The following is a 12660-nucleotide window of genomic DNA, read 5'->3' on the forward strand; positions in this document are numbered from 1 at the left end:
ATCATTGAGCAAGAGTCGGTGGTTGTCAAAAATACTTTATTATATATATTAAACAATTTTATCTATTTTTTTATTATGTAAAGAATAAAAAATTTATTTAATTCATTTTTTTAACATGATCTTCGAGACCTATGAATTAGGTCCAACATGATTAGGTCCTTTGGACCAATTCATGCGGGTCCAAAGGACCTAATTCATGTTAATTCGCAAGCGAATTTAATAATTTGAGATCCTCTTTGAGAATCAATGAACTTCATGTGGGTGCCTCGCACCTAATAAACAATATTCGTTCTGTTTCCGTCTGATTTATTCCTTAACAATTTATCAGAAATAACAACGGCAAAGGCTTGAGTGTCTGCAGGAGCTTTTGAATTAAATGTAGCTTTAATTTGCACATCTAACACTGAAGATTTTAATCTCTCAGCCTGCTTGCTCACATCAAAAACAAAAAGTGGGAAAATGTATTGTAATTTAATGCGGACAAGTTTTAGATAAAATCTTTTGTCAAACTTGGCGGCATCTCTGTAAGCCCTTGAGTAATTTTTGTATTTGAAGGACAAGTTGTAATCGACAGCAGGGTATTTTTCACCGTTTAAAGCGACGTACATGTTTTTCAAGTCGCAGTGATCAAATACGGACGGGTTAATCTCTTGACTGCCTTCTTTAATTGTTTGGAACCCAACAATGACGTACCTAGGTCTTTTACTGGCGGATCTTGCGCTCAACCTCCATCTGAATGTATTCGATACAGCCACAGCGATTGTGTCGCACTGTCTGGATCTGAACGATATGGGCACATCCACTTTCGATTCAATGATTTTGTAAAGATTGCTGCTAGCCAAAACAGATAGAGTGATATGATGCATAAACAAGGACAATATGCTAAGATCCACTTTTCCTGCGGCTGTTGCGGCTGATCTAAAAATCGCATCAGTGTCGCTCTTTCTCACAAGAGTAATCGTGTTTTTAAATCCGTAAAGCACTTTATCGTAATCATCGCAAAATTCGAAAATGTGCCTTAAAGGAATGCAGAACGAAAACGTTCCTTTATCTTCACTCTGTGTAATGATGTAATTTTGTCTTTGTTTAGCTCCAGTGTTATTGACAAGATCTGCTAAAGCCGTTGTGTCTCTTTGCCACAGCTGATTCATACCCTCCGATATTTGGAACTCCACTGGATGTTTGAGATAGCCAAGCATGGTGGTGGCTTACCCTGGGCTGTAAACTGCTTCCACTTTTTAATTCGACAATTGATATGAAATCTGGCTGAACAATTGCATGATCCCATTGTTTCCAAGAGTAACAACCTCCGTATCCGCGTAGGATGTTCCATCTACTTTTAAAAGTCTTCCTTCAACCAAAATGTTTGCCTCAGATGGAAGAGTGAACAAGTCTTGCTGCTCGATATTGATTCTTATTTCTACAGGAGTATTTATCTTTAGATTGATTGGCTCGTATTCGTGAAACTCAAATCTTTTGATTTCTTCATCGAGTTCTTCTGTAAAATTTAAAACATCGGAGTTTGGCATTTTTTATATGCAAAAAAAAAAAATTCGAAGAATTTTCCACGGATCACACTATCTTCATCCCATTACCTATTTTTACAAGGTCTTGTATTCTGATGGCATTTTTATTTGACAATTTATGTGGGCGCGAAGCACTTAATTTCCCTCCAAACATGGAAAAATCAGCCATGGGTGGCGCTTTTGAGCTTGGCGCTTATGCAAGTCTGCTGTTAACCATTCCTGAAATGATGACTTTACTTTTCTTAGTGATGTCCTTCGGATTCGGCGTTCCAGTCTTTGCATACAATTTCTCTATGGTCTTTTTACCTTTATCAATGGCCACGTCTTTGGCGGTAGATATGGCGGAAGAAGCCAGCTCTTTTCCTGCTGATTTAATTGCCATTATCGCTTCTCTTCTAAGTTCGCTTTTCGCGATTTTAATGGCTAAAGATGATGCTGCTTTAGAGGCGCACGATGTTACTGCTCTTCTTAAGAAATTTTTCAACGTATTGATTATTCCACTTTCGCTGCCAACGTGTTTCTTAACATATCTATTTCTGTAAACGATCATTTTTTATGTGTGAAAAAAATTCGAAGAATTTTCCTGGATTCGCATGCGAATTAAAAATCTATTTTGCATCGATGTACCTCAGCATCGACTTATACTCCTCTTTATTAATAACATTTTCCCTCAGCAGCTCATCACATATTGTCACAGCCTCATTTCTCGACCCTGTATTTCCAGCATGCCATGCAGCCACGCTCAAGTTAAGCCTTTGCACAAGTGCATAAGGATCTCCTGGAAGTATAATTTTTCTTGAACCTTTTTTACCACGAGTGTTCATTTTAATTTTATCCCAAATGGGTTTTATTATTGTAACATATTTTTCACTTTTAGAGGCTCTTGGCTTGTTTGGATTTGCTTCAGATTCAATTGCTTTCGTGTCAATAAGTATTTTTTCGTAATTTTTAAAATCTTCATTCGTAAACTTGCTTTTATTAGGCTTAAATCTCGTAGCAAGCTCCCAAAGATCTTTTGTCCCAGCATATCTGTCTTCTCCAATAAAAATGTCATTTTCATCGATGGTTATTTCGTCTTTACCAATCTATATTTTACCATCTTTTGCGTGCACTCCAAATACTCTGTCTGAAAAACTTCGTTTGGACGCGTAATTGGACAAATAGTGTAACGCAATTGCACCAACATTCATTCTTCCACTGGTAATCTCCTTTACAGGATCTGCGCTGTACTGCAAGGACAATTAGCTGTTATCACCAACTCTGTTAGTGATGTTCTTCAGCTCGTTTTTCACCTTTTCATTGCTTTCAATAAGAGGCTTATAAAGCTTGCTCAAATCAGTCTGAAATTTTGCATCTGAAATATTGTTATTGAGGCTTTCCTGATAAATCCTTTTTCTATTCTCATTCATTTCTCTCATAATCTCATCCCTCTTGTTCGGGTCTTGTATTTTAAAAAAAGACATTTTTTTTATAATACAGAAAAAAAAATCACTAAACTTAACATGATGATGACAATGTTAATTTTTTTTTCCACATGTTGTTAAAAGCATTTATTGCGTCCTCCCTGCCCTTTTGTTTTAAAGACTCTTTCGTCATTTCATCAATTTTCATCAATCGTCATTTCATCAGTTTTAGTTTTTGTTCTTTAGTTCATTTATCATGGATATAAACTTTTGAAGCTCGCCAAGAATTAGCTCATACTCGCTATCGCTTATGTTTCCATCTTTCGACGCCTTTGAAATATAATCGTTTATGGTGTTCAATTTAGACTCTGCAAGAATATTCACTTTTTCATGCTTCTCCGCTTTCAAGCTAATCTTTTTGGTAATGTGTCCTCCAATAAATGACAAAAAATCTGTTCCGATAGCAACACCCTCGCACGCAATCGCTGCTGGAGTGGCGATAATGGTGGTTAAAAGTCCAATTCCTACAATCCCAAGAGCAATGCACAATATCTGCATCGAGCTATCCACGTTCGAAATGTTTCTTACAGCCCGGTGATTTATTTTGCTCAGCATCATTCTATTTTCATTCTCGTTTTCAATCTCTTTTTGTATCTCACTTGTTTTTTGAAGGCGATAGTTATGCCCTTCATCTACAGGGGCATTTGGAATAACTGGATACAGTCCTTTGGATGAATTTGGCTTTTCATTATAACAGTTAGATCCTTCGAATCCATATGAATTAACGCCACAATTATATTCCATTTTATTAAGAAAAGAAAAAAAATTCTTTTTTTTTGATAGCCACGTCTGAATTGCTGTTATTGTGAATTTCCATGATGACCTTATCCACCGACTCTAAAAACGCCATGTTGTGATCGAAATAATCCAGTTTTGATTTTATACTTTCCCTCAAATTCACCAAGGCTATTCCGCTTTCAAGGCTGATTCCAAACATAAAAGTTATTTTCTGATGAGCCAGTCAATTTAGTTTAATGTCGCTTTGTGCAAATATTTCATATCTACAACCCACTTTCGTTGGAGGATACTCTAAATGTTTATCGAAAAATAGGGTTGATTTATTCCATCCCTTGGATCTCTTTCTATCAAAATGAATCATTTTTTTTCAAACACTGTGATTCCATCTTTTTATTAAAGAATTAAATTTAAAAACGGAATGCTGGAAAACGGTGAATTCGGTCCTAACAATAAACCAGATCTAACTGATTCATATCCTCTTCCGCTTCTAACGAACAATCCATCTCCACCTACTGACTCGCTCTTCACCCAAGGTCTTAAAAACAATCCTGATCATGCTGCTGTCAATTTCATTCCTCTTCCATTCTTTTTCAAATAAACAACTCCTCTACCTGCAATTTTATCAACTATCTCAGAACCAGCAGACCAACCCACTCCTGCCAACAATCCTGTTGCCAGAGCTGGGACGACTCTTGTTGCGAGCGTACTTCCGAGCATTCCTAATAAAGGCAAAAGAGCTCCAATAAATCCTCTTTTAGAGTAATGAGCCAACTGACTTCGACTCTGCTTAAGTGTAACACCTGTGCCATTATTGAACGCTTTTGTAATTTTATTCAATTGAGACTTTGTCACTGCCAGGATGTGATTGCCATCCAGATCTTGATGGGATAGCCTTATACTAGCGTCGCTTCCTTCTTGAATCGCTTTTTTTATTTTATCATCTTGACCCTGTGAAATATTTAATCTCACCTTTTGATAATTGCTCATTTTTTTAAACCAAAAAAAATATTTCCGTGAATTTAACGATCAACAGCAGTGCTTGTATAAAGATCCTCTTTCTTCTCCACGTAGGTATACTCCTTTTTATGAAATCCAAGAACTGGTGTCAAACTGTTATTCACGTTGAAATCCACCCAATATCTTGTTGTAGCTCCTGGCTTTCCAAATTTCAATGTGGATCTCGACGTTGTCTGGCTTGCTCCAATAACCACTCCGTCTACTCTGTACATATCTCCGGCTTGCTTTTTCATTTCATTTTGAAGATAATTGTTAAGCTCATTTCATAAGACCCTTCTTCAACGTAAATGGTGTAACTATTTGACCCAGCGTTGGGGTTGCCTAAAAACATTATTTCCAGAGTTGATGTTTGTATAACTGTTATAAGTATCCAACCCCACTAGCGCCATCTCATATTTTTTGTTTAAATCAAGCTCGATTGGTTTGTCAAAGTACGTTCTGATGATGCTGCTTCTTACAGTTGGATTTTCTTTTTTCGATTTTACAATGAAATAAAATCCCGACATTTTTATATTGGAAAAAAATATATATTTTTTAAGAGCATGGAAAATAAAAATCGTCAAATCCGCTTCGATATTTTCCGCAGTCATTTTTCGAGGACAAATCAATCACCGCAAATCCGTGAGGCTCAGACCAACAATGCCTGAAAAACTTTTTAAACTCTTCTTTCTTCATGTCGCTCGAAACAAGATCGCGATAAATATGATCCGCATTCTTCGAATCCTGCGGAAACAAACAATTAAAGTTTGTATTTTCTCTGATCGTCTGTCTCGGAAGCATAAAATAATTTTGCGCCAAATAGAAACAATCCACGTTGGAATGTCTTCCTCTGATATAATATTTCTCACACTTATTTTGCTTGGTCAACTGCAAATTGTCAAAAATCATCAAATTGTTCTTTGACGCATCGAGATCTTCAGGATCTGGCACGTCATCCGCTGTTTCAAAAAACTGACACTCCATGTCTGCTTTATCACTCCAATTTTTTGAAATATCATCAACGACTAATTCAGGGCTCGCGTTTAATTTCTCAATCTCACTTTGAATATTGAACAGTTTAAGAATGACCTCTTTTGGTAATTTCTTCTCAAATGAACTTTTCTGTATTTTATACTCTGGCTGAAAAAGAGATTTCCCAAACACTTGCAAATGGTTGTAGTCCAACCATCCTGGTCTTAACAGCAAATTCAGAAGCAACGTTGTTTTTCCATAACCAGACATTCCAACAATGATTCCCCGTACACTTTTTCGCAACAACTTGTTGTTGTTCCTTTGCTCTGACCAATATTCCATGACAAATCAATAATTACAATTTTTTATTATCTTGAACAAAAAAAATGTACTGTGTTAAATGCAAAAGAAAAACAGACACTCCATTTGAGAACGCCAAATGATGTTTCAAAAAACAACGGAAATATGCTCAAAGGAACTTGCGCCGTTTGCGGAACAACCAAAAACAAATTTATTTCTACGACAAAAGGAGGAGACTTGGTGAACTCCATCAACAAATTCTCTTGCGAAATAAAACTTCCGTACGCAAAGTTCCCTGGAGAAATGCACATTCCCGGCATGAACTTTGCCGGGCCTGGTACCAACTTAGACGACCTCACTTCCACTGACGCATACAAAGACTGGAGCAAACCCGTTGACAGGGTGGATAACGCCGCTTACCACCACGATCTCGCTTACAAGTATTTTAACGACAGGCAAAACAGAAATTTAGCAGATCAAATAATGCTCGAAGAAATGAACGCCATACTCAACCCCACCCTAGAGAAATAAACGAAAGAAAAATCATTACTCCCATCATCAACGCCAAAGCCATATTCGGTCTCGGAGTTAAAACGAAAAATCTTAAAAAAAAAAAAACACCGACGAAACTGAAATGGACTGATCAGCTTGAAAGCGAACTTCATAAACCAGTGATTTATCATTTCAGAAGAAGAAGAGTGATTGTAAACGACATCAATGAAATATGGGCTGCTGATTTAATCTTTTTCAAAAATCAATAACGGAATAAAGTACTTGCTCATGGTTATTGATGTATTTTCAAAGTACGGATAGATTGCACCCTTAAAAAGTAAAACGGGTCTTGATGTGGCTGGCGCTCTAAGTAAAATATTCAGAGAAAAAAGGTGTACTAAAATGTGGGTGGATAAAGGAAAAGAATTTTACAACAAGCACGTGAAAGCTCTTAGAGTGCAATTGTACTCCACTGAAAACGAGGGAAAAAGTTGCGTCGTTGAACGGTGGAACAGAACGATGAATGAAAAAATGTTCAAATACTTTTCAGCCAACAACACGAAAAAATATATTGACTTTTTGGATGAAATGATTGATAAATACAACAACACCAAACACTCTTCCATTAAAATGACCCCTGTTGAAACCAGCGATGAAAAGAATAAAAACAGAGTCTGAATGAATTTATACGGATCTAATCTGAATGGAAAGGCAGAAAGATCTGAACCCCAATTTGCCACGGGCGACAAAATGAGGATCACTAAAAAGAAATCCAATTTTGAAAAAGGGTAAACACCGAGATGGACTGAAGAGGTTTTCACTGTATCAAAATTTCAGTTCACAGACCCTCCCACGTATAAAATCACAGACTCTCACGTCGAAGAAATACAAGGCACTTTTTATGAACAGGAAATGTAAAAAGCTCATCAAGACATTCAGAATTGAAAAAGTCATTTGCAAACAAAAGAACAAATCATTCGTCAAATGGCTTGGATATCTAGACTCGTTCATCTCATGAGTGGATCATAAAGAATTGATTCGTTTGCAAAAATAACTTAAATAATTTTCTTTTCCTTATAAAAATGCGGATTTTATCACCATTGAAAATTTCGACGAAAGCAAATTATCCGTTGGAGAAATATACGCCGCAACAAAACCCATTCAGTATCAAAAATTTCCACTGCATTATAACTACTCCTCCGGAAAAGGACCTATCGTTTTAAGAACTCCCAATTTATTCTCGCTGGGTGTGTTTGAAAACAACTGCGTGGAAACGAATGAACTGCGGGATATTCCAAGTCCTTTCACGGTTTTAACGGAAAAAAAGGCATGACGAAAGAAAAAGAAAAGTTCATTGAAGTGATTGAAAAAAAATCTAAATTTCTTCGAGAACAAGTCATCAAAATGACACCTTTGTAAAAAAAGGAGGAAGAACAAAAAAAATTCCCTGAAAATTTATCCATTTTTAAACACAATGCTAACAGCGCTCCCATTTTTTTCGGAAAGTTATTCACCAAGAAAAATGGAAAAAATATTGAAGTTACTTCTTTGTTCTACAAAAAGAAAACAATAGAAAATGAAAAAAATAGGGTAAATTTACCCTTTTTTTTTAATAAGCATTATTAAAAAAATTTCTTATTAAAAAAAATTCCCTCGAATACATTCGAAAAAAGTGCTTTGCGATTGCCTCTCTTAAAATTGAAGGCGTTTTTATCGGCGCGCAGATCGAATCCATACAAGTCAAACTTTCAGAAGTCACAATCACAAAAAGTACACCTTCTTTTCAAAGCATCATGGGAGAAGATTTAGATTTAGGAGAAATATCAGATGATGATATTTAAGCGTCATCACGAACGTCATCAGGAAAGAAATTTTTAAGATATAAAAAATCTTAAAAAATTCGAAGAATTTTCCAGGATTTAAAGAATCTAAAAAATCATCACTAAAATCATAATATCATGCACATGGCAATTTACAGGAAAAAATAAATCATGCACGAGCGTGAGAAATTTATGCGCTCCAGAATACTTCATCAACGGAGAAAAAAATTCGTTGTTCACCAATAGTCGAAAATGAAAATGGTCCAGAATCGGCAAACCCTAGTAGTATCATGTTTAAAATCAAAGTCTCTAAAATCAGCTAATTTTGGCTGAATAAATTTCAATCTATCTTCAGTAATATTTTGTTTTAAATTACTAAGATTGTTTTTTTGGAGAAAATTATGAATGTCTAAGTTTAACAAAATCTAAACAGTTATTGTAACAAGTATTTTGTATTTAAAAGTTTAATGTTATAATATATATGCCGCCTGGACTACTAATACTTGTTAGTAATTAAGTTACTACAAGTGTTAGTAATTAAAATTAAAAGTAATTAAATTACTGTTAGTGTTAGTAATTAAATTACTAACAACTACCGAAAATATGTTGCTACTATGCTATGCAAGTAAGGTATCCATAGTAACCAAAAAAAATTAACCTCAGTAGACTTGTGAATCTCATTTTAATACATACCCCTAATACTGTGTACTTAGCGCAAGTAAAATCCTGTTAAAACAACATTAATGTAAAAATGAGTTGTTCCTATGCAAAATTTAGTACCATAGCAACCAAGTTAAAACATATATAAAATCTGAACGGGGATTTAAGGGGACGAGCAATCAGTTAAAACTCGATTGAAGTATCATATTGCTCAAATAAATATAAGACAACACATGGCAAATTGTGGTAATTATTAGTTTTAGTGCGGCAAAAAAGAAATTTCTTAAGGAATTTTTTTTTTTTAATCGATGATTTTCAAAGTTTAACTGAGATATAACATGCTCTGATAAATTTATTTCACACATTGGTTTTTCTTATCTCTAAATACTCTACATGTACTAATTTTTTGTTTTAAAAACGTAGATGTAATTGAAATACAACACAACGTTGGTGTCACCGTTAATTACATATTTATATATATTTTTTTTGATTTCAATATTCAAATGCTTAGAGTCCTGGTAACTAAAGGATTTAATATAAATAAATTATCAATAAATTTCTCCTAATATATCTTTGGTCCTGGGTAGAAAGGGTTTATGTCAATTTGACCAACTTTTTGAGACAGCAGTATCAATGTTTGAAAATTCCTACGTGTAAATTCATTATATCCTAACATATTAAGGTATTTTTTTATTGAATATATTACATTCCTAATACATGCAACCATTAAAACTCTTGATAGTATGAATACTTAACGATGTAACTGAAGTTATGCCCTTTTGATTTCACTAGCTTTGACTTAAGCCCTTTCTATCCGGGACCAAAAATTTATAGATACTGAAATTAAAAAGTTTTCAAGATTAGACAACTAAAACTTTTCCCATTTTGTTCGCCTAATGGCCCACTGTGAACTCAAAAGAGCTTTCGCGCCTACAATAATCCAAAAAAACATTTTTTAATAATAAAAACCAGGCAGGGAATGTTTTGCATTTGAGAAAAAAATCAACAGTTAGTTTATTCAAGATGGCGAATATTAGGGATTTGTTTTATAATTTTGTACTTTCAACTACAGTTTAGAGCACTTTCCATTAATTTTGAGACCAATCTTTTTATACGATTCTTAATCCGGCATAAAACACTATCAGAATCAATCATAAAATTAGAGGGGTGGGGGGCGGAGAAAGTCGAGTGGCGCCCGCTTTTTCTGTATATACATTAAAGATAGTTAAAATTGGTATATTGTTTTTTATACGAAAAAAAATAAATATTCCAGAATATTTAATTGTTCTATCCCAACCGGCACTTCAAGGTCTAATCGACGTCAAACGGTAACGTTGAAACGACGTCGAAATCAAGTCGAAAATGTAACAAATGCCGACGTCGAAACAAACGACGTCGTTTCGACGTAATAAAACAACGTTGATTCGACGTAACAAAAAACCATGTTTCTATATAATATTCACGAAACAATGTCCAAGATAAAAACCAACACAATGTATTGGTTTTTAACTTATACATTTCGCTGTTTTATTATTTTATTGCACATCGTGCTAAAAAACTAACCAAGGTTGTTTTAACTAGTAATAACAAAGCTATTTGGAAAAAGCAAAAATAATTAAATATATTTAAGATTTTTTCTTTAAAAAATATTCTAAGTTGCTTAAATAAGCAAATTTGTACAATAACTATTAAAAAGCATCCCCACAACGTTTACTCTTCAGTAGGAACTTTGCGAACAATCGATCCTGCAACATGGAATCTTCGAGGTGCATGGTTAAGTTGAAGCATAATTGCTTTGTATATTTCTGACTTAGTCACCTCTTTGTTATTTAAAAGAACAGCATCCAAGAAATAAATATTTTTTTATACATTTTAAAGCAAAAAAAATAGCTGAGTTATCGAGCGATGTTGAGCAACACATACAACATAATTACTTTTAAAAAAATCTCTTAATCTGATTTGCCTACAAATTACCTAATTAGGTATTTAACTAGGCCTTAGAAATACAGGAGTCCAAATAATAATGAAACTAAAAATAGTGTAAATAATAATATCAACAATAAAATTTGATTTTAATAAAAACGCACCTGATCCATGCATATTTCGTAATGCTTTTGTAGCATTTGGTAAAAAACTGAAATATAAAAACAGGTTTATTTATTAAGACAGACAGAAGAAAAAAACTAAAAACTATAAGTATTACTTTTATATTTGGTCTAGGAATTAATTCATGCGCTTTTTAATTGAAAGTTGAAGGTTTGTTTCAAAAACTAAATGGATGAATGCATTAATGAAAATAGTGTCCATCGCTAGTCACTACTTTTGCCCATCTTTCCGGCAATTTACGAATTCCGTGTCGAAAAAATGCTTCATCCTTAGAAGTGATTCAATCAGAGACCCATTTTTTGATATTTTCTGAAGAAGTGAAGCGCTGTCCAATCAAATCGTTATTCATGCAATCGAACAAGTAGTAGTCAGAAGGAGCAATGTCGGAGAATACGGCGGGTGGGGTAACACTTCCCATCCGACATTTTCCAAATAGTTTTTGACAGGTTTTGCGACATGTGGTCGAGCGTTATCATGCTGAAAAATGAGTTTATCATGTCTGTTACCCCAATCTGGTCGTTTTATGACCAGAGCTTGCTTCAAATGCATTAATTGTCGTCGATAACGTTCTCCATTAATAGTTTCACCAGGTGTCAGAAGCTCATGATGCACCACACCTTTCATATCCCACCATATACACAGCATAACCTTTGCACAGTGAATATTCCGTTTGGGTTTTGATGGACCTGGTTCACCTGGCTTTACCCAGGCCTTTTTTCGTTTAGGATTCTCGTAATAAATCCATTTCTCATCACCAGTAACGATTCGATGCAAAAATCCCTTTCTTTTCTGTCTTTCAAGCAGCAATTCGCAAATGGTCTTTCTTCTTTCCACGTCTCTGTCTTTCAATTCATGTGGAACCCAATGAGACATTTTTTGAATCATACCCATGGCTTTGAGGCGTCTGGAAACTGTTGGTTGTTCAACTCCTAACGATTTTGCAAGGTCCTCTTACGTTTGACAAGAATCCTGATCGAGCAATGCTGCCAATTCTGCATCTTCAAATTTTTTCGACAGTCCTGGTTGCTCTTGGTCTTCAAAACAAAAATCACCACTTTTAAACCGTGCAAACCACTTCTGACACGTTCGCTCAGCTAGAGCATGGTCACCATAAACTTCAACCAAAATACGATGACTTTCGGTAGCACTTTTCTTCATGTTAAAGTAATGAAGAAGAATCCCCCGCAAAAACACTTTATCAGGAACAAAAATCGACACTATCAGTTAAATTAAAAATAGTGTTGTTTACGCTTAAATCAAATGATTTATAATGAAAATGATGCGCAATAAAAGTGATCTTCGCACGCATGCGTGGCTAAACGAAACGCTGCACAGTGGAAAATTGTAGAGCAATAGCATATCATAAATGTTTTTTACTTATGTCGCTACTGTCATTATATTTCAATTTTATTTAATAGTTTAATTGTCAATCATTACTATAATGCAGGAATTTCACATAATTTTATGTAAAAATAAATATTTTGAAGCCCTATTGTTTATTACTTTTGCGGATGTTCATTTCAAATCTGTTCGCTTCATCACTTTAAAAGTTAATTTTCTATAAAACTTTCTAGAAATAAGTATAAA

The 12660-nt window shown here is 34.6% G+C and overlaps 1 protein-coding gene across 1 annotated transcript; it reads right to left on the reverse strand.

The window, feature by feature from the left end:
* Positions 1–272: 272 nt before the first annotated feature.
* Positions 273–1151, reverse strand: LOC149881770 (uncharacterized). The gene has a single exon (XM_090065848.1). The coding sequence runs from the start codon at positions 1149–1151 to the stop codon at positions 273–275; it is 879 nt and encodes a 292-aa protein (XP_089921974.1).
* Between the last annotated feature and the right edge of the window lie 11509 nt (positions 1152–12660).

This window comes from Hydra viridissima, unplaced genomic scaffold (assembly GCF_058129835.1).
Source record: "Hydra viridissima isolate aposymbiotic clone 2 unplaced genomic scaffold, HvirCarnegie_v1 scaffold_11, whole genome shotgun sequence".
In the NCBI taxonomy this organism is placed as follows: Eukaryota; Metazoa; Cnidaria; class Hydrozoa; order Anthoathecata; family Hydridae; genus Hydra; species Hydra viridissima.